Below are 23,007 nucleotides of genomic sequence, written 5' to 3' on the forward strand. Positions count from 1 at the left end.
TCAGCTCAGTCCCTCAAGAAAACCAGGATGCTCTCTGTAAGGCAGGTAACCCGCTGGTACCCACAGACACAAAGATATATGGTAAGACTCCTGTCCAGTTGACTTTCTACAAGGAGAGACAGATGGGACTGTTTCCAGAGTGATGACCACTGGAAAGGAAGCACATCTGAGATGCCTGGAGCCCATGGTAAGAAGTGACTTTTTTTTTTTTGTCTAAATGGCACCAAGTATTCAGAGAATACCAAGTATAATAAATTGTAGCAGTGTCAGAGAGGAAAAAGTCTGGTTGGCCATTTGCTAGTGTTTAAGAGGCATTTACTACTGGCTAGATAGTAATGGGGAGGGGAGAAGCAGCTGAGAAGAGATTTACGCACAAGGAACTGTTTCTATACCCTCCCAGTATCCTTGTATTTGTAAGGTCTGTAAGCTAGGAAGGTCAGTCTCACGGTCTCCAACCCCCACTCCTGATACTTACGGCAATGTGTCTGGATGTGAACAGAAGGTGGGGACACAGAATAAGAAAGACTAATTGTACTTGTGGTATAACTACAAGTGCTTTGCATATAATACCTTAATTATTATTATTCACTCCATTTTTAGATGTGTAAATGGAAGCCCAGGGATACAAAATTCCTCAAAGTTATATAGCCAGTAAGTTGCAGATTTGATTTTAAACTGAGGTCACTGAATTCTAGTTTGTGTTTCCTCTTAACCACAAAGCCACACTATAAGAGTTTCTTCTAAACAAAGCAACATACCACAATGTGTGTCCAAAAATCACAGAACTCAGTCAAACAGGACTCAACTTAAACATAATCATTCTTTCAGGGGAGGAAGCCCTGGGAGGCAGGTTTGTGAAGTTTGAGTTATTATAGATAGTTAGTATGGCTGTTCTTCTAAGTGTAATTTTGTTGTATTTGTCCAAATCCATCTCCTTTTTTTACTGAGTGTACAGGTTACGATCAAATAACATTGTGTGCAACTACTGACATTCAACTTGTTTGAGTTTCATTCTTTATTCACGTTTTTTATTTCCTGAAAATTCTGGTAGAGAAGAATATTTTGGGTTTTACTCCTTTCTAGTGTCTCAGTGAACACCACGTCACCAAACACCAAACCCTCTTGTGAATGGGAAAGGAAAAGGCACATTCTCTTAGAGGAAATCTTGTGACCAAAGACCCCTTTTTGCTGGGCCACGAGGATCAAGCTTAAAGCAGGCCAATAGCGGTCACAGACATTCTGAGTAGAAAAACGCTAAACCAGACAAACAAGGTCTTTTCTGTTTTAAATGGTGGTAGCTCCCACATGGTTTTAGTTGGATTACCTCCTGACAGTGATGGGCTGGGTCACAGAGTGACCCAGGAGGATTATAACTGGCTCCATATCCTTTTCCTGAAAGCTCCAAGCTCCTGAGATTCTGAAACCCAGGAGAGTATGACTGCTACATGCAATCTGCTATTACATTTGCAAAACTCTCTTTCTGATAGATGGAGCAGCGTTCCCATGCTAACTTCCTTGACTGCACGGCAGGATCTCAAACGACTTCCAGCAAGTCTCTGAGCTTATTCCCTGCTTCGTAAAAGGCAGAACCTGCTATTGTGAGCCCTCCCTCCACCTCCTCCTACACAAATGTACACTGGCTGAGAACAAGAGAAACCCCACGTACCATTAACACATTCAAAGACATCACAGCACTTTCCAGGTGTCCCATCTCCACGAGAGACTATGCGGGGAGTGGATCCCACCTCACACACGGGGAAACCACATAAGCCAGAGAGACACTCGCATCTGAAACCAAAGAAAAGGGAAGGAAAACCCCATGAATAAACAACAACATAGAAGTTGGGAGACCACAAACAAAGCGGCAGTGGCTGTGGCAGAGCTCACGGTCCACAGGCCCCTGCCTCGTGTGTCTGGTGGGATGGACAGCGGGTCCCTAACATACGTTGCTCTTGAAATAACTGAGGTTCACATTCTTTAGATGCATCCCACTTTTTTAATGTGAATCATTGTAACAGAAATATTTCTAAAATGCATTACCTCCTTTCTCGGTTAACCAGACTGGCACTGTGCACAGCCAGCATTTTCAGTCCATCTCTACATGCATGGTACGGACGTGTGGGAGTCACGAGGCTCACCGGGGCTAACACGGCAAGTGCTCCTGTGCTAAGCAGCCCAGTGTTCTTGCTTTGTGGCTACTGATGTGTGGTGTTTCCCAGGGATGTTCTGATTCTTCTTTTAAGGTTTAAATTATTAGCTTTTCAATCTTATTGGTGGGGTTTTCTCTGGGAGCACCTTCATCTTGGGCAACAATTAATTAATAATTGTGTCCACGGGAAAAAGAAGACTGAGAAACTCTATAAATAGGGGACATGATATGGTAACTGGACTTCCTGCCGGCTATCCTGGAAACTCAAAGCCTTAGTTTATTGGACCTTGTAAGCTGTAATATGTGCCTTAAACTCTACCTGCATGAATGAAGTGGCCAACGAACTGCCGGCCGGCTGTACTGGCTCTTGCTCTAGCACAGAAACCTGGTGAATATGGGAAGGTAAAATAAGAGACCAAATTTCTGTATCTACTAAAATGAAATAGGCAGGAAATGAGAAGCTCGGGGCAGTGGAGTGTCAGCATAAAAATGTAATACAAGGAAGCAGCAGCTAGCGTCCATCCTGAGACTCCCCTGGGGATAGAAGTATGGGTCAGAGAGCACAGAGGATGGTGAGGGGGGAATTCTCAGGTTGACAGGAGTACAAGGAAGACATCCTAAAAAGAGACATCCTGGCAGGAAGTGTGTGGGTATTTATGTACAGTAGGGGTCAAGATCAGGGGAGGCAACATTCCCAGCAGGGAAGAGCTATTAACATATTCATTAACTCTGGTTTTGTGCTCCTCCTCACTTCGGTGTTGGCTTGTTTGCCTATTGTTTCTTTGGACCTTTGATAACTTAAGCTTGTAGACCAGATGCCTCAATAATCAGAGTTAAGTGTGGAAGTAGGAAGGAAATGAATTTAGGTTAAAATTTGCATGATTGACCACGAAAGCAGCAGGAATGGTATGAATGATTCCCTACCCCTACAGGTCTTTTCAGGGTTCTTCTATGTCAAGGGTGCGGGTGTAATTTTTTTTTTTTTTAGATTTTTGGGAGAAAAGGGTATTAGGTAACTAAAGTTTTCCTCAATAGTATTTCTGTCTATGGTTTAAAATAAATGTCTGCCTGTTTTATGCAAGTTGAGCTGGAAGCTTTCAATGAATGCTCTGTTTCCTGCAGGACAGTCACCTTCAAGGTCTGGGTAAATGTGAGCTGGGCTTTCTGTGCACAGTAAGTTACCCCTTTAAGGCACATGTGTGTAGCCACTGCAGTCTGCGACATATCATCATACTGCTGTGATGGGACAGGAACATCATACTGTTGACATTTATTGCACTTGACACACTGTACCACCTAAACTCTTGAGAGAATATAGATGAATAAGGCTACGGTATTGGGAGCCACACCCTGATCCCAGGCTCTGGGTGTGATTACAATGAAAGGATCCCCCAAGAACAGATGACCTTTTTGCGTACATCTTCTAGGGTTCACATTCTGGCCTCGTGATGCGTTTCAGGGAATTGCTCTAATTTGAACACCAAAGAACATACCATCAACCAAAAAATACTTCTTCGGGTGTTGTCCTTCAACACTTCAGCAACCTTCACTGAACATGTGTGTGCATGGAGGTGCTCAGCTTTCTGCTAGGCTGTTAAAAATCATACTACACTGAAGGCTATGAATAAGTCAAAGACACCTTCTTTTTCCCTCCTATGTTTGACCTATTTCCCAACATCTACATATATCTAAACATCTACATGTATCTATTGCTTAAGAGGCTATAGAGGTTGTGCTCAGCACCTTGCACATTTAAAACTGTACACTACTGTCTGCTAACCCACTTAGGAAAGGAAAACTCTTTATGCAGAATTTTTACATCTAAACACAGCATGACTGCATAGTAGAGACCCAAGGATCCAGGCACCCTGAGTTCTGCTGGCTGGTACTCCTGGATCCATACCCTTATCTACTTCTCTCTCAAAAGTCCTCTGTGCCTGTTGCTATCTTGATTTCTTACAGCTTCCTCTGAAGCTGAAATTAGCACCTTCCTGAAGGAAGAATGAAGGAACCACAAAAGGTGAAAATCTGGGCTCAAGCCAGGTATCTGTCAGGCAGCTCTCTACCAGGTTGAGGCTTCATGAAACTGCCACAGGTCAGAAACAGACACACAGCGATCCCATAGAGTTCAACTTAATACAGCTCAAATGCAGGTGTCTTCTGACAGATATGTCTACCTTCATTCTGCCAGGTAACAAAAGGAGACTCTGACAAGACCCAGGAAATCTACTATTATCTACAAACTCCGTGAGTCCAATGTAGTTACACAAAAATTCTTTCACAAGATTATTCTAGATTCTCTGGATTTTTTCCCTTTTACAAGTGGCAGTAGTGAGGCATACAGATTCATCAACTGACCTGAAATTAAATGGAGTTTCCTGTTTGCTGTGTTTTCTACTAGGAGAGATTAGATTCTCTTCGACTGAGTCATGAAGAGGAAATGCTGAGTTACAGGGCAACTGAAGCATGCAAACTGTGCCTTGTCCTCACCACCTTTCTCTGCATTTTTATTCACCCTCACAATCTTTTACCCCAGTCCCCAGATGAGGAGCAAGCAAGGGAAGGGAGAAAATGTGGGTTAGGAGCACAGAAGATAGAGGACCGGGAGAGAGATGCTCCAGCAAGTTGGTGTCACCACTTACCCCGCGCTTCTGAGCCCCCCTCCCCAATTTCCAGCTCGGATCTGGTCCCCTTTTACCTAACCCATGCCACAGTCATCAGAAAGCTCAGGTCCTTGACTCCCTCCCACAGTCAAAGCTCTTCAATGACTCATTTCTCAATGTCTCCACCAGGCATGAACACCCTGAAGCCCACCAATCCTTTTCCCAGGCCTCTCTCCCAAGGTTCCCCTTCATTTCCTGATGCTGCAGCCACACTGGATTCTGCAGGCCAGCCCTCACTGCTGTGTCTGCACTGCTTGCCCTACTGGCTCCAGAACACTCCCATCCAGCCCTCTGGTCCGCTGTCTTCCCAGATAATCACTCCTCAGAGATCACACCTCTTCCTCTGAGCCCCTGAACACCATGCTTCCTGTCTCCTGTGACTCTACGCTGTGGGAAGCACTCATACCACAGCTCTTTCTGTACATGCACCATCATTGTATTTTTAAAATGGAACAAGAATAGGAGATGAAGAAAAGAAGACTAAAATTAACAAAAGCACAAAAGAAAGAGAGAAGTAGAATGCTCAGATTTATATACAGTGAACTCCAAAAGGCACTCTGAGAAGAAGTGCTAAGAGGTTTAAAAAACAAAACAGCTTAAGAAAAAAAAAAAAAAAACCAAACAGCTTTATTGAGATATATGCCGCATGCCCTAACATTCAACCTGTTAAACTGTACAATTGAGTGGTTTTTTTTTTTTTTTTTTTTTTTTTTTACAGAGTTGTGCAACAGTTACTGGTACCTCATCATCTCAAAATGAAACACTGCAACCCCCTCCCCCAGCTCCTGGCAACCACTAATTTAGGTTCTGTCTCAATGGACTTGCCCATTCTGGATAATTCATATAAATGGGATCATATAATATGTAAGCTAAGGGCTTTTTAACTTCAAACAAGAAGCAACCTGTATTTGCAATTTGCCAGAAAAAATGCAAGCCTCTAATGTTATCCTCAGTATTAAGATAATGATCAATCAAAGCACCCCATTAATAAATTTTTGCATAATGTAATCACAGCTGCAGCCAGGTGGGACTTAGTTAAGCTTTTTATTGTCGTCCCCCCCCCCCCCCCCTTGAGAAGGTAATGGATTAGGCTTAGTGGGCATCTGAGTGCAAGGCTGAACAGCTCTCAGAAATCTTCTAAACCCCTAGAGGGCACTCACCTTCTTGGGAACCCAGGCTGACTGGTTCAGCTAGCTGAAGGGCAGGGAATGCTTACTTTTTTCCTTCAGGTCCTTTGCTTCTTGGACTATACAGACAAGGCAGGCCATAAGGTCAAAGTCCTAGCTCCTGTGCACAGCTTACAAAGTGCTCATAAACCTGGCCTCTCCCTGTCTTACAGTTCCCATGTGCCACAGCCCGCAAGTTAGCAACAGCAGGGATCTGTCATTTACTGAATCCCCAACCCCGGCTCTATCACTCTTGTGCCCACCCAGCTTCAAATCTCCTTTGTCCCTAGCAAATTCCCCACAGCTCTTAAGGCCACTCACCCTATAAGGCCTTAACCAGGATTAATGTTCTCTCCTCTCACCTCCAAAACCAGACAAGGGGACATAACTCCTGAAGTATACCTGCTAATAATACAAAATCAATACCATACTGTTTCTCCAGTGAATTCCTCTAGGATAGGAGCATGTCTTATAATGAATGAAATGATTGATAAACTCAACTGAACAATAATATGGAAAAACACTTTTCCTCACAACTAATAAGTCAGAGGTTACAGCATGCATTGGTTTTACATATTTATAAATTTTAGATTGAGAGATCATAGGTGCAGTGTTTTTCAATATTAGTATGTGGAAGGAAAGCCTATAGAAATTGTTGAAAATGCAGATTCTGGGTACCATGCCGCGGAGTGTTTTTTTTGCAAGTCTGGGTGGACTGCAGGATCAGCCTGTGTAATCAGCTTTCTGGAAGATTTCACTGAGAGCAATCTGGGACCCACTTTGAGAACTTCCTACCTATGTCCAGGACCTGGGTTCCCATAGTTTAATTTGTACTTTCTGCCAGGAAAAAAAAAAAAAAAAAAAGTACAAATAGTTTTTTTTTCCAGGTGCTTCTCCTGGTCTCCCATGTGGGTGCCGGGCTCAAGCACTTGAGCCATCCTCCACTGCACTCCCGGGCCATAGCAGAGAGCTGGACTGGAAGAGTAGCAACCAGGACAGAATCCGGTGCCCCAGACCGGGGCTAGAACCCAGTGTGCCAGCGCCGCAGGTGGAGGATTAGCCTATTGAGCTGCGGCGCTGGCCACAAATAGTTTTAACACTTAACGAGAATGATGACTACTAGTACTGCTCTCAATTATTTACAAAGACTCCCTTCTGCCTAAATACTACTGTTTAGGAGTGAGGGAAGAAAAGAAAATCTTATTTATCCAATGCCATCATCCACCAGCAACATGTGGGACTGCTATCAAGCCACTTAACCCCTTAACTCAGAGGCTTGGCTTTCTCTTCCATGAAGTGAGATGGGTAGGTCACAACGAACCGTGTAATTATAAAATCCCATGATTCTATTATTGCCATTCCCACCCCAGCACAACTGAGCTCTCATTACAGCTCATCCTCTTCTACTGCTTCTTGCTTGTATGCACCCTGTCCTTGGGGCCCATCACTCAGCCTGTACCCCAAGCCCCCCACTCCCATTCCTCCTCCTTCCCAAGCATCTCAACCTTCAGGCCCAGTTCAACAAGGGTCTTTCCCCTGAACCTTTCTTGGAGTATTCTGTTTCTCTTCTTGGGGTATAATAATTATATATTCATAACTTCTTTCCAAGGAAAGACGATGCTATGCAATGTAGCGGAAGAGACACCAAGCTAGATGAGGCGTCTCCAGGTCTCTAGGCGTGTCTGCAATCCTTCATACCTAAGCTGAGGAATCGTTTGTTTCGCTTGAATGACTAGAGGAATTTTCAAGGGTAATCTTGAGGGAGGGGGTTGCTAGCAGAGACCTTGGGGACGGGACTTCTCCTTGTTGCCTTCAAAGCCCTTTCAGCAAAGAACAGGAGAGCCCTGAAGTAACACCCTGTGGTGGGTGCAAGGCAGGGCTGAGGGTAGGTGCTCCTCTATCATTCCCCCAAAGCAAGCGCCTTCTTCAGGAGAGAAAAGCAGCAAACCAGCAGACTCCTCTTCTTCCCCAGACTCTTCCTATCCTTGCCCACATCCCAGAGGGAAAACACGTCAGGGAGGTCCTCTGGAAAATACTTCTTCCCGAACTGCACTGAGAGTCTGAGCTCTTCAAAAGGGGAGACATCACTGTTTACAAATCAAAGCCCACTAGTCACAGGCTGGAGGGAGGGAGGTCTTCCTTTAGTCAGAAAACAGGAAAAATCAAGAACTCTAAGGGCATAGCACTTGCACTCCCGCGATTCCACAGGGTGTATTAATGAAATTAGCTTGTCGGGAATGGAAATTATGACCCATAAAACACAGTTCCATAAGAACTAGCTTCGATTTTAATTAAACTTGATGTACTATCTTTCTACTGATAAAATTTCTTACCTCTTTCCAGGAATATGTTTTTAAAAAAGACTGCAAGTAAAATATGCACAAAGAAATAGGTTTCCCAGCGAAGGTCCAACTGTTTGGAGAAGAAACAGCACTTCTCCCTCTGGGAGGTTCCTAGACACAATTTTCCTTGTGTGTCACCTTCAGAGACCTCCCTCACCCTTCCCCTCCTTTTTCCAGCTAATTCCCGAGTGCTCCTCCTCCCCCGCCCTGCAGGTCTACCTACCCAAGCATGCATTCTAACTGCAGCAAGCACCACCCAGCTATGAACGCTCATGCTTCTGTGTGGCAGCCCCCCTCCCCTTTGGACAACAGGCTGCAGCCTGCATGGTCTCCATCCCCATCCCTCTAGACATAAAACTATAATCACCTGGCTGTTTGTTGTTATTGTTGCTTCTCTTTGTTGTACGCTTTGCCTTTCTCTAAGGTGAGGAGCTGAGGAATATGCTTCCATGCAGGGGAAGTCTAAATTGAGGATGGCCAGATGAAATACTCCTTTGCATTTCCTAATATTAATAATCATAATAAAGTCCACTAGAAGTCCATGATAAAGCAGTCATTACAGCTTTTCTCCTCCTTACTTTGTCAAAGGCCAATGATTCTGGTTCTCTGCTCACGGCTGGATGTGGCTGGGAAGCTTATCTTCAGTTGCCAACTTGAAAGTGCTATACACAGTAGGCAGAAACAGCCTCACAAGTCCACATGGTTCTGACAAGAATTATAAAACCACTTGGTAGGTCTGCGCAACACAGCAATAAGCATGATGTTGAGAAAGTGATGGCACTTCCTGCGAATCACCACCTTGATGTGAGTGGAGCTCTAGGGGGACTCAATGCGGGCAGCAGAGCAGGCACAGAAAGGCTGAAAAGACTCCCGGGCCAGTCTCATGTCTAATGCCTCTGCTGAAACCTTAGAGCTGGGACCTGGCAGACATCCCGAATCACTCAGGCCAGCTCAACAACCTGGTGTCCCATATTGAGAGCCGACTCAGTCCCAGGAGGGCAAGGCTGTCTGTCTTCCTGCCTTTGATCTTGGGGAGATCACTGGTATTTGCTTTTGTGGCAGGCAGGAGGCCTCAGAACGTAAGGTGGCGTGAGAGTGAGAGACGCACAGAGGACCACTTAGGGCAAGTAAGAAAAAGGCTATTGGCATATCACAAGACTGGAAAGGAGGAAGACGGGGCTTGGCCATGAGAGGAAGTGGTAGTATCACAGCGTAAGCTGTTCCCATTTCAGAGCCTGGAATGCCAACTGCTTTGGAACATGCAATCTGCTGATTTACGAGCAGGGCATTATTTTATAAGTACTTATTGAAGGTGACCATGCAGCAGGCGCTACGATGGATGAGGCTGGCCTCAGTTTAAGGAATTTAGCTTAGGGAGCTATCAGATATACAATCACAAATGAAAACATGATGGGATACAGACCACTCAATCCTGGACTAACCTTCTATTTGAAAGCCTGAGCACACCCTCCACTGCCCAGGCTGCTAACACTCCTCTGGCCTTCAGAGCCATCCGGGACTTCAACTGGACTGAAGCAGATGGCTTGAGGCATGTGTCCCTTGGATCCATGTGGGTAATCAGTTCGCAGCCTCTCATTCTTGTCATCAGCATGAAGTGCAAGATGGGATTGTCTCATCCTCTGGAGAACACACATCCCTACAGACACAGCTGCTTCCCTGCAACCCAGCCTGTGTGACAGCCTCTCCTCCAACAGCCCCCTGCCTTCCCTAACAGATAAACCCTCTTGTTATCTGAGCCTCATCTCAAAATGCACCCTTCAGATCTGTCTCACACTCACCTGGCTCTCTCCTAACAACATCATTTCCTTGCCACCATCTCCAGTGTGAGCATAAATTCCCCCGCTCAGTCATTCACTTGAGGCAGAAAGGAGACCAATGTCTTCCAGGTTGAGCACTGGCTCCTCCCGCGTGGTTGCTTTTCTCTCTCAGGCGAACCCTCCTTTTCTGTGGCTCGGTTTCTTTCCCTGATCCTCGGGAGGCAGAGATCTATAGAAAGAACTTTGACACCAGGCAGTCTTAGATTTGCGTCCTAGCCAAGCTGGAGCTATGTGACCTTGGGCAAGTTAAGGAATGTCTCTAGTCTTAATTGAATCTATGTAAAGTGGGGATGTCAAGTCCCACTGTCCTATGACTGCTATGCAGATGCAAGGAACTGATACATGATAAGCACCTAGGATTGTGCCTGGAGCACAGAAGCACTGAACACCTGTCAGCTACAAGACTACAATTTAGGAGGCTTCAGGATCTATGAGGACAAAGCATTTTCAGTAACTCTGGCCTCATGGAATCTTGAAATCCAGTGACCCTTGCTGCTCCCTGCACTGCAGTGACTTACGCCTACAGTTGTCTGAAATCTCTGAGGTCACACATCCTGTGCACTGATCATAATAGCCCATCTCCCCACCCACACTCCCAGCACAGTGGCTCCTCAGCCGCACTGAGAATGTCTGCTCCTCAGATCTCTCCCCACAGCCTGAGCCTCATCCTCATCTCACCTCTTCACCAATGTAGCCCCGACCCACAGCACTCCACCTGAACAACCATCTTCCTAACAAATGCCCTCAGGCTTCCTGCCTGTTTATCCTCCTCCTGTCTCTGCTCCTCTGGCCCCAATCCCAACTTACTTACATAAGTGGAGGCAAACAGGAGTCAGGCAGGAACCCTCAAAGAGAAAATGGGACTCGTAGACAACTCTAAGAGAACTTGTGACTTCTCAGGCAGCATCACTACTCTGTCCAGGCAGAACTGTAAATTCAACGTTGCTATCCCTTACCTCCCATTTGTTCAAGAGAAGTCGGAATTCTAGGTGAAGCAAGTCAGTTTGTAAATATCGGTAACTAATATTAATATAGCAAAAGAAAAAAGTCCCAAATGACCTATATGGGAACTAAATTCATCCTCAAAGCTGCTGTATTTACTTCCTCTGGACTGATACTCAAGCTGGTAATGGCTGTGAGGAAAAGGCACTTGGCTGGAAGGAGCTGTCACCATCCCTAATGCTGGCACCACTCCTGGTGCCCAACGGACCTTCCTTCATCCCCAGGGATCACTTCTTCCAGGATGCTTTCTCCAACTAAGAGCACAGAGATAAATGGCTGAGGCTGTGCACGGAGGGTGTGTGGGTCTGACTGGACACAGATTATGAAGTCTCTACCAGTGAATGGGTGGTAGCGAGTGAGAACAGAGGGACAGGATTCCAGATAGAGGGAAGAACCTAGTTAAGTCACAGAGGCAAGAAAAAAGGTAGTGAATTTAGTTTGGAGCAAATGACACAGCCCATTAAAAGTATATCATGTGTTGAGATGAGATCTGAGGAACAGTGTTGGGGAGCTGGTAGAAGATACACAGCCAGAGGTGGGTGATATGGAGCCCTGCCTGCAACACTGAGAATCAATTTATTTGCAAGCAACAGGAATGTAATGAAACATCAGAAACAAGTGATGTGGCCTTGCAATGGGTGAAAGTGTGAGGAAAAGCCAACACTGTCATATGCTCCATTTTCTTCAATCTTAGACACAGCAGGGATTAATGCTAATGTTTTAGAACGTAAGACACAGTAAAAGTCAAAAGACCAACAGCCTAGAACAGCTAACTCTGCTTTCTCCATCTCGTGAACCCTGACTCATTCTGAGAGACTCAGCTCAAAAGTCAAATCTCATGGTTTTCCAAAGTAGAATCTGCTTCTCTGCTCTATGGGCCTTTCACCTTCCTGTGTACTTCTACTTTCAAAGCATGTAACACTTCACACGTGCTTGCCTCGACATCAGTGACTGTACTCTACTCCTGCCGGGTGGCCCCCTGCCTGGCTGTCACAGGACCAACACTCAGAATCTACGTTCCTTGAACTATCTAAGAATATTATGGGGTTCTGATTCTAGGATTTACCACAGATGACCTAAATAATTTAGTTAAAAAGTATTTATTTTCCTGTGCTAAGTGTTGATGAGAGAGATATATAAGTTGGGTCCTTGCTCTCCAAGAGTATACAATCTAATGTCTTAGGAGGTGTCATGAGCTTCCTCCAGAACCCATGACCTACAGAAATAAAAATATTTGATTATATCAAAGAGCCATGAAATTCAACATTTTTCTCTTCTAAACAGAAGCAAAGTCAAGAAAGGATAATTTACAACACACTTGTTTGAGTGATGCAATCAACCACATACTGAGTAAGTCCAAGTGAAACCATTTGTCTCCACTTCCAGAGTTCCAGTTAAGAGTTCAATGTCTCCTGGACAAATGCAACCTTAAGCCCTCTACAAACTGTCAACTACAATGATGAGAAGCCTCATTGTTTAGATCCAATGTAAAGGTACAAATGAAGAATAAAGAATACTCCCTGAAATCTTGGGTTGCTTTTGGTATTTCCCCAAATCAATGTTTTAGATTTTTTATTAGCTGTATAAATAACTTCACAAACTGTTTTTACAGAATTGTCCAGAGGGCTTTTTGTTTGTCTGTGTCATGATGATAATATAGCAAATGATGGGTGCGGGGAATAAGCCCTTTCAAGTTCAATATTATACATGCTATGGATTCTGCTTTCAGCTTTACAGAATCCAGTGAAGTTACTTTGTTTTCAGTCTGAGTCAAAGGGCCATGTATACACTGTCTGCTGTTGTTCCAAGACCCATCAAACCAAGCTGTAAGCCAGTGAAAGCCTTGCCTGGTTTCAGGACTAAAATAAATACAACTGATGACTAGATACTGGGTCTAATTCACAGTGAAACATTAAAGACATAAGGCTCTTGTACAGGAAATGTAGGGCTCCCATATCTGAAGTGAATTATTGACACATCACTCTATTAGGGAGCCAGTTCATCTCCAATGGGCATGGGCCTTACTTCTAGGAAAGCATATTTTTTTCCAATCTGGGGATTGGTCCAATGAAAACATGGAATTCATAAAATTATTTTGCTTTAAAAACATCAGAGTTTAATATAGACTCTGGCTTTTTTAGTCATGACTTGACTAGCTCCTTTTGGCCAAAAATTACTGTGACAGAGGGCAACAGAATAGATGTTCTTTTCCTAGTTGAGAAAGAAGAGCTTTGAATATACTTTTTTTCTGCATGTGTTTAAAAACAGAGAATGCTACCATGATAGCATGTCAAGAGTCAGAAGTGTTCTTAATCTGTGCTGTGCTAATGCATGCTTTACATACTGTATAATTTTATTTATTCCAAAAAGCAGCTGGGGAAATTGTCCAAATTAAAGGAAATCAAAAAATGAATTAAGAGAAATTCATCTACTAACAGATCTTTAAAAAAAAAAAAACTATTCAGTGCCATCTTGAGACAGTGTCTTAGAACAGATGCACATGCTAATTATTTACAAGCTCTTGATTTGATAAAGTCCTTTTGAAAATGCAAATTCAGGGACAATTTCCACTGGTTAGCTTGAGCAGTCATGATACAAACAACTTAATTACCTTGCAGAATGTCAAAAGCATATTGGTCTATAACAAGTATTATTTGAAGACCTAAAGGATCTAACATTGTCTGCAAGAAGAAAAAAAAAAAGTGGCCCCTTGAGCCACAAGCATGAATCTTAAAGTTCCAAGCCAGCCTCAGGAAGTTTCCAGCTTTGATATATGCGTCTGAGTGGGTTGATGGTCCCTGATCCTTGTGTGATCCTTCCACCCTCTCTCACTCCTCTTACACCTCCTAAAGGCTACACACAGCAAAATTGTACACTGGGTTCTGGAGACAAGAGTTGGCTGAGGAACCCTGGAAGGTCAACCACCCAAGGATGAGTGCTTCAGCAAACTGCAGTAATAGACTCCTGCTACTGCTTCTCAGAGTCCGCTGCTCCAAAGTGGGGAGATGTCAGTGAAAAGTTAAGACTGAGTTTGCAGGCAAGGAACTGGATGATTCAAGATTTGAAACTGTAGCCAAATGATGGTGGTAGCTTGAGGGGATAAAAACCACCATTTGTTCTGTGTATAGGGGGTCTTTTCAAAAGTTCATGGAAATGTGCATTATGAAAAACCTATGCATAGATGAAAAAATTTTCTTGCACTAAAATAAATGTATCTTTTACTTCCATCTTTCCATGAACTTTTTGAAATACACTTGTTTGTGCTGTTTGAGATCCTTGATTTCTTAGGTGGGATTTTTTTTTTTTTTTTTTGGACAGGCAGAGATATATAGAGAGAGACAGAAAGGTCTTCCTTCTGTTGGTTTACCCCTCAAATGGCCGCCACGGCTGGTGCGCTGTGCCCATCTGAAGCCAGGAGTCAGGTGCTTCCTCCTGGTCTCCCATGTGGGTACAGGGCCCAGGCACTTGGGCCATCCTCCACAGCACTACCAGGCCACAGCAGAGAGCTGGCCTGGAAGAGGGGCAACCGGGACAGAATCCAGTGCCCCAACCGGGACTAGAACCCGGGGTGTTGGCGCCGCAGGTGGAGGATTAGCCTAGTGAGCCAAGGTGCTGGCCTTAGCTTGGATTTAAAGTTGGCATACTATTGGAGAGCATTCTCTTATTGGGTAGAAAGCCAATAGACACATTTTTTTCCTTGAAGACTGATTATTTTCTGTGTGTGTGTGTGTGTGTGCGCACACACACATGCTATCTTTTTTATTTTTAAAAGTCTAGAACCTTTTTGAAAGTGGCAATGGTTATACTTCTAAGGTGTTGAGAGCCTTCAAGCCTGGGCCATGTTTTATTAATCATTTTCCCCCATACCACATACAATGCTCTCTATCTTCCACGAGGTCCTCAATGAGTATTTAATTATTTGACAGAGCATTTTTCAAATCTGTATGTTGTTTTCAGTGACTGTAGCTGTGTGTTTAGATTAATTTTGATTTAACTCAAGTGCTTCTGAAGGGAAGGGATAACCTGCCAAAGATTCTACTGAGCTGGCCCCTTCAGATGTGGGTCAATTTCAGGCTATAAATTCTGAAACTCCCCTTTCTAAATAGCTACATCTACTCACAAGAAATGGTGTGTGAGCAATCTGCTAACTCTGTTACCATAATGCAACATAGCAGCAACAAGATGAAATTTCTTGATAGCACAAAGACTAAGGAATAGGAGCTAAGCCCTTTAGATTTTCTAATGAAGCAGCTGAGTATAAACATCGAGATGACACAGTGAAAGTAAAGGAAATTCATGACCTTCTCTCTGGTCATGTGTCTTTTCAAACACAATGGGATTATCTTCATTTCTTTCCTCTTATTTCCCTTTCTGGAACTACAATGTTTGGACTATGATGATGTCATAGGAGATGAGTGGGAAACTGTCTTCCAAGGATTAACAGAAATTTTATATTTTCTTTTTTTAAATTCTGAGAAATAGAAATAAATGGTCCAATCACAAAATTAGGAACAGAGAACCTAAAATTCTTCCAAGAATATAATGGGTGTGTGTACAATTAAATGTGAAAAACAGAAAAAGGCAATACAAGTATGAAGGAGGTAGATAAAGAGAGGGACATGAAGCCAGTCAAAGCGTCAGCACCTCAGGGAAAGCGGTACAGCGATGGATGGGGAGGAACAAGCGAGACTACAGGTCCAGGGTCCGACGAGCTGCTACGAATGAAGGGAAGGAGTTCGTCCAGGTGAGCATGTCAGGCACACGGAACCACACACAGACAGACCTCACCCCCACTCGACACACGCACCAGGCAGGCTGACAGGCAGCCACACTGTATTTGAAAGTAGTTTAACAAGAGTAAAGCCTTATCTTGTGGATTCAGTCTTTGGACAGATATTCCTGCTCCTGCAGCACGGGGAACATATTTATAGATGTCAAAAAAGCTATCAGTGATATTCAACGAGTCACTGACCAAACAGGCACCTATTTGACTGGATTATCATCCAGCTTTCACAGGCCAGCTGGTTCTGATTACCTCAGCATAAATCATTAGGCCAACAGTTGGCTTCATTTTGCATTTTCTAAGTTTTTTTTTTTTTAAGAAAATGAAAAAAGTAACTATTTCTTTTCTAACTTCTGATGGACTCTCTCACTTCCTGTCCCTAGGCAAACCATGTATCTCCCTACCATCTTCTAAAATTTTCTACAAACTTTCCCTCCCCTCTCTTTCCCAGGTGTGTCTGGTGCCTTGCAGTTTCCCCTCTGAAGGGACTGGGAAAGTCACAAAATGTATAAGCAGAAGTCACTTTCGAGATCATCCAGCTCTGCCCCTACTCCCCTCCTTTCTCAGGTAGGCAGACAGATGAAGGCTTTCTCAAACGCAAGCAAGAATGGGCCTGGATCCCAGCACTCTCAGCATTTAGCTCATGCTCGCTTCAAACAGCACCATGTGATATGCACAGAAGTATTTTAGCTACTCAATGGTTACTGGCACGTAGGCTTTGGCTTCTGGACAACAATAATAAAGGAAAATCAGGTTTCCTGAGTGGTGGGATTGGAGAGGAGCTCAGTGGTGACAGCCCAAGGCCACCGGAGGACAGTGTGGCTCAGTGGCTCGTGTTCTCCAAGCCAGGCTCTGCTGCTGCTCATTAGGCAAGACCCTTCCAGCTCCACGTGCTTCAACTAAGAAACACAAGAGAGATGAGGCCAGGCTTGTGGCACAGCAGGTAAAGCCACCACCTGCAATGCCAGCATCCCATATGAGCGCCCATTTGTGTGCTGGCTGCTCCACTTCCCATATATCTCTCTGATAATGCACCTGGGAAAGCAGAGGAAGATGGCCCGAGAGCATGGGCCTCTGCTAACCATGTGGGATATATGGAAGAGCCTCCAGCAGATGGAACATTCTATCCCCCCCACCCCCGACTCTGCATTTCAAATAAACAAATCTTAAAACACACACAGGAGATACAACGACCACCTGGGTTGAGCTCTGTTGACTCAGGTTCATCAACATTTCCAGTGGAACTATTCTTAGAATTTCATTCTATTCAATTTTGGGGGTGAAACAGAAACCATGTGGTTAATATTTTAGCTAACAGACACCTAAATCTCATTACCCTAGAGCTAAGATGAAAAAAAAAAGTAAAATTATATTTTAAATTGTGATTTAAAAATAAAATAGGATCTCTGCTATAACCTCTCAGAAGACAAGAGACAGAAATGTTCCAGAGAAGGGTTCTGGAAGACGATCAGGCCCTTTGGTCAGAGGCAGAAGCCAGGACGGAGCTCGGGAACCTGGCTCTCTGAAGTCTGTACCACCCAGGAGAATCCCTATTTTAAGTTTATGAACATTATAAACAATGATGTAATTCATTTCTACCTCAAAATAACTCGCTTGGATTTTTCTCAATAACTTTTATGAAAGGCATATTTATAGACAGAAATTGATAACAGAATGTTTTAGGAAAAAAACTGGGGACATATCTCAAGAAGTAAGTTTAGAATGGGTGACTGTCAGTAATAAAGTTCATTCATGTTCTTAATAAAAAAAAAAAACAAGTGACATAACACATCAAAAGGCATAGGGTATTAATAAGCCCCACCTGACTTACAGTAAAAGTGAGTGAAGGAGAGAAGTCACTGTCAGATTTCAACTCACTGATGTCTACTTTGTAACCCTGTATGTGGCAAAAACCTACTGAGGCAGAGTGAGGACTATAAAATTAGCTCATCCATTGATGAGAGCCAGGCCAGTGAGGACTAGAGAGGGGGAGGTGAGCCTGGGGCTGTGTTCTGGAGAAACAGCCCATCTGGCATGAGGTGTGGGCTCCCTGACACAGGAGAACACAGGTTCCCGGCTGTACATCCCAGGTGGGATCTACCTTCCAAAGCGCATCTAGTGTATCCTGTCTCAGACAAGATCAACCAGCACAGGGGATGTGTGTTCAGGTTCTGCTTTTCTTTGAAAAACTGACCTGGTATCATCAGGCAGATCTTGTGGGGTCCCCAAATAGCATTTCCTGTTGTGTGATCACAGAAAGCTTCGGTTAACTAGATAGTCATAGCATTCCTTAAGGAGAGAGTTAGAAAAACATGATGCTCAGTTATATGTGGCTGGAGCCGAGGTGGTGCTAAGAGGCTCTTTAGTCATGTGTCTACTCCCAGGGAGCCACCACCTGGAGGGGAAGCAGGAAGCAGAGGGCAGCTGTGAAGGGACAGGGGTTAACTACAGGGTTGCCTGGCTACTACCCGAGGACCTGGGAACGCGGGCCAAAGGGACGTTAGTGTTTGAAATGGGTCTCAGAGCTGTGGGACTGCAGCAACTGCCTGCAACTGGAAACGAAACCTAAAGAACACTTCCTTTTGTAAAACGTATATTATGGTGCATAGAAATGGCCACGTATTCTCCACAGCTTCTCCCATTAAGAGGTGGCGCCTACTTCCACACCCTTTGAATAGGGGCTCAAACTGTGACTTGAGGGATGGGTGACTTCCAAGCCTACAGACTCCATCCTTTGGTTTCTCACTTGCACCAACCAAGGAGTGCAGGATGAACATCTTTATGGGGAGAGAGGTGCTTCCAGCCACCCTGCTTGAGTGACCAGATATGGGAGTGAAACCAAGCCCCAGTGACTGCCAGCTGACCATGGAAGAACTGCCCAGTCAACACACAGAATCCTGAGAAAGGATAGATCTTTATTGTTTGCAGCTATTTTGGGGGGGTAGCTTATTACCCAGCAGTGAATAAATGAAACATGTATTTTGCTAATGCATGATGTATGCTGATTTAAATAATTACACTGGTGAGATATAAACTCATATTCACTAACATATTTCCTTGTCTTAAAAAGAAAACCTTATCAGACATACTGCAGTGAAAAAAGCACCTGCTTTGAAGATTTGAACCTGCTGTGTCCCTTGCACCAAAGAACATTTGTGAGTTTGCACAAGGAGCTTTTTCTCTCAACCTCTATAACTCTATAAATTCCTCATGTGGATAGAGTAATGATTAAAAAAAAAAAACCAAAAAAACTAAAGTACAAATGTTTTATCAAGAGCAAGCACATTACACACGGAATCTGCGACTGATTGCTACCCACAGACGACTTCAAGACTCAGTTGTTTTTCTGGCATTTGTACCTGCACATACATGAGGACAGGCAGAAAGGGACTTCCAAAGACCACAGGGGACCTGAGTTCCACCAAAGTCCCACTTCCTGTCACTGTGTAGTGTTTAGGCCCACAGCCACTAATTCTCATTCCCTTCTCTTTCTTTCCTGAAAGGTGTGATGAGCTGCCAATAGAAGAGGAAGGATGAAAAGACACAGGAGGATGCCTAGTAATCTACACCAAGATCAGGGAAGGGAGGATTAGAATGGCTGAAAGTTAATTCTATCACACATCGAGATGATGCCTAGACAGAACAGACACAAGAGCTCAAAATGAAGAAAGGGCCATTAAGAAAAAGCAGAGATGCTGCAAGCAAAGAGGAAAAGCTGTAATCAGGGAGGCCAGTGCTAGATGGAAAATGCAGCGGCAGTGGAGAGAGCCACACAGGTTAAGGAATCCGGAGAGCAGTGTCTGCCATGCAGAGGAACTCAGTGCAGGTCTGATGAGTGAATACAAGAATGAACTACATACAAACCTGCACAGCTCTAGACAAAAATCCCTGATAGAACAAAAACTCACACCAAAATAAGGCAGTTAGGGGCCTGAATGGGTGAAACCAACTCACTGGGGATGGAAATTCCATTTTTTTTTTTTTATTTGAAAGGCAGAGGTACACAGACAGAGGAAGAAGCAGAGACAGAGAGAGGGATCGTCCATCTGCTGGTTCGTTGCCCAGACGGCTGCAATGGTCAGGGATAAAGCAGGCCAAAGCCAGGAGCTTCATCTGGGTCTCCCACATGCGTGGCAGAGGCCCAAACACTTAGCCATGTTCCGCTGCTTTTCCCAGGCTATTAGCAGGGAGCTGGATTGGAAGTGGGGCAGCCTGGAATCCAAAAAGTGCCCATACAGAATGCTGGCTTCCCGGCTGAGCTTTACCCACCGTGCTACAACGCAGGCCCCAGCAATTCCACTTAAATGAGAATGAGAAAGAGTGCAAGTTATTAAGCTCAGGGAGGGTAGTGAACAAATTCCTTTTCTAATTTGTGGAAGTACAGTAAATATTACAAAAAAAAAAAAAAAAAAGGTTGCTACTTTCGTCAATGGTAAATTTCTACAGATAAAGTTTCAGCTATTTTACCTAACTGGGTCCTATCTGTGAAGGGCTTTCCACACTGAATCCACCATGCAATCAACTTTACTCTGGATTGGCTCTCAGTTATTAATAAATATGCTCCTTAAGGTCAAGTAATTATAAGATCTATCTATTCTATAATGTTCTTTCTGATTTATATATTTTATTTATTTGAAAGGCAGAACGACAAAGGGAGGGAGAAAAAGAGATCTCCCATCCATGGAATCACTCCCCAAATGACACTGATGGCTAGAGGTGGGTCAGGTTGAAGCCAGAAGCCCAGAACTTCATCGTGGACTCCCATGTGAGTGGCAGAGGCTCAAGTACTTTGCTTTGTCAGGAATATTAGCGGAGAGCTGGATCAGAAGCGGAAGAGCCAGGACTTGAAATGGCACTCCATTGCAGTGGAGGATGGCCCAGGTGCTTGGGCCCTGCACCCCATGGGAGACCAGGAGAAGCACATGGCTCCTGGCTTCGGATCAGCGCGATGCGCTGGCCGCAGCATGGCGGCCATTGGAGGGTGAACCAACGGCAAAAGGAAGACCTTTCTCTCTGTCTCTCTCTCACTGTCCACTCTGCCTGTAAAAAAAGAAAAAAAAAAAAAGAAAGAAAGAAAGAAAGAAAGAAAGAAATGGCACTCCAATATGTAATGCTGGCATTGCAAGCAGTGGCTTAACCTCCTGTGCCACAATTCTGGCCCAAAAGATCATACACTTAAGAAAGAAAGTCTGCAGTACCAGACACACAAGAATAAAGTTATACATTTTTTCCTCTTAAAAATATTACCACTCTTACCACATATTAAGCTTTCTTCTTTTAATTTCCATTTTTAGAGGACTGCTTGGTATTTTATTCTCCTATGAAAGTATGACCTGTAATCCTCTTTAACACATTGGAACCCACTTAATATGCTAAAGTAGCCTAGGCGTATTCTGCATTTACCGACTCATTTGGTTTTAGTGCTACACAGAGGGAAAGAAAAAGAAGATGTAATTCCTGACCTCTAGAAATATCTTTTTATTGGTGAGACACGACTATATGCATGAAACAGGAAACTGCCTGTAAGGATATGACTCACGGAGAGCATGGGAAAGGCAATGTTGAGTTCCTAGGGGGTGGGATAGGTGCACAGACTTCACAGATACACTGGAGCTTCATTGGAGTCTTGCAGGATGAACACTATGAGCCAAGGTAGAATGGAGAGATCCAGACATCCCACACTGTGAGAGGTGTATGCAGTGCTTGGAATGGAGGATTCTACAGTGTGAGGAGCACTGGGCCACAAAGAAGGGGATTGGCAGAAAAGTGCAAGGGTTTTAAAGGGAGACAAGGAGTAGGATCAGCACTGAACAGCAAAAAGGTACAAGAAACTCAAAATACTCATTCTTGTTCTCTTCCCTAACATATCAATCATCCTGGCTAAGAGGGTGCCTCTCTGTTCTTTCCTTGCTTCCTTCATTCATCAAAACAAACAGGATGACATATTACAAAATACTAGTTATAAGAGGCTGCAAATACTCCCTTTCCTTGAAAATCACACAAAATAGGAGACAAAAAAAGATAAATGATTTCAGTGTATTATGAAAAGTGCCTTGATGGCCGGCGCCGTGGCTCACTAGGCTAATCCTCAGCCTGCGGCCTGGCACTCCGGGTTCTAGTCCTGGTTGGGGCACCGGTTCTGTCCCGGTTGCTCCTCTTCCAGTCCAGCTCTCTGCTGTGGCCCGGGAATGCAGTGGAGGATGGCCCACATCCTTGGGCCCTGCACCCGCATGGGAGACCAGGAGGAAGCACCTGTCTCCTGGCTTCAGATCGGCGCAGTGTGCCGGCCATGGCAGCCATTTGTGGGGTGAAACAATGGAAGGAAGACCTTTCTCTCTAATTCTGCCTGTCAAAAAACAAACAAACAAACAAATAAAAAACCAAAAAACAAAAAACTAAAAGTGCCCTGATAAAAAGATATAGGGGAATTACAACGGAGCAGACACACACAGGTTAGGGGCTAAAGATGGAAAACACTTCCAAGAGAAGGAACTGTGGTCCTGAGTGAGGGGCAGACCCGGTGCAGGTGGGTGGGATGGGGAAGGAGAAGGCAGTCTGGGGAGAGGCAACTGCCAGCTGCAGAGCCCGGGAGAGCTGGAGAGGGGGCCTGGCGCAGGGGAACAAAGGCTGCGTGCGGAGAAGGGGCACAGCATGCATATGGGTCACTGATTATCAAAAATACAGGAAACCAAAGAGCTGTGAGAGCTTCCCCCGGTTCTGCAAATCATTTACAGTGGGATTTACAGTGGGATTTCGAACGACTTCCTTCTCGGTGTTCTCAGTGTCATCGTTACAGGCACACTCAACTCTTCACTTCGAAATGCCCATGTCCAAATTAGGTCAACGCAGGCAGAAACATCTTAAGGTTTATGTTTACTGTACTTGCAGAAGCTTGGGAATAAAAGCGAAAGCATCTCGTTCCACCCCCTCTCCAAGGAAACATTGCTTCTAAGCACTCCTGGCAGGTGGCCACCCAGACAGGGAAAGATCTGCCTAGCGCCAGGGAGCTCAGTCTGCTTCAGGAAATGGTCCGATTCGGTTCTGAACATCACTAGCTGCAAGGA

General features: G+C 44.4%; 1 protein-coding gene across 7 annotated transcripts in view; it reads right to left on the reverse strand.

Annotated features, from left to right (window-relative positions):
- CRIM1 (cysteine rich transmembrane BMP regulator 1) overlaps positions 1-23,007 on the reverse strand; it is a 208,645-nt gene that overhangs the window by 90,532 nt on the left and 95,106 nt on the right. For 5 of the 7 annotated variants that reach the window (XM_051842989.3, XM_070069255.2, XM_051842988.3 and 2 more), the window contains one exon: positions 1,667-1,788. The exons of the other annotated variants lie outside the window; for them this stretch is intronic. In XM_051842989.3, the coding sequence (XP_051698949.3) occupies positions 1,667-1,788 (122 nt within the window). The remainder of the gene's footprint in view (positions 1-1,666; positions 1,789-23,007) is intronic. 7 annotated transcript variants of the gene reach the window in all.

This window comes from Oryctolagus cuniculus, chromosome 2, assembly GCF_051225735.1.
Source record: "Oryctolagus cuniculus isolate XC-2025 breed Fujian yellow rabbit chromosome 2, ASM5122573v1, whole genome shotgun sequence".
Lineage (NCBI taxonomy): Eukaryota > Metazoa > Chordata > Mammalia > Lagomorpha > Leporidae > Oryctolagus > Oryctolagus cuniculus.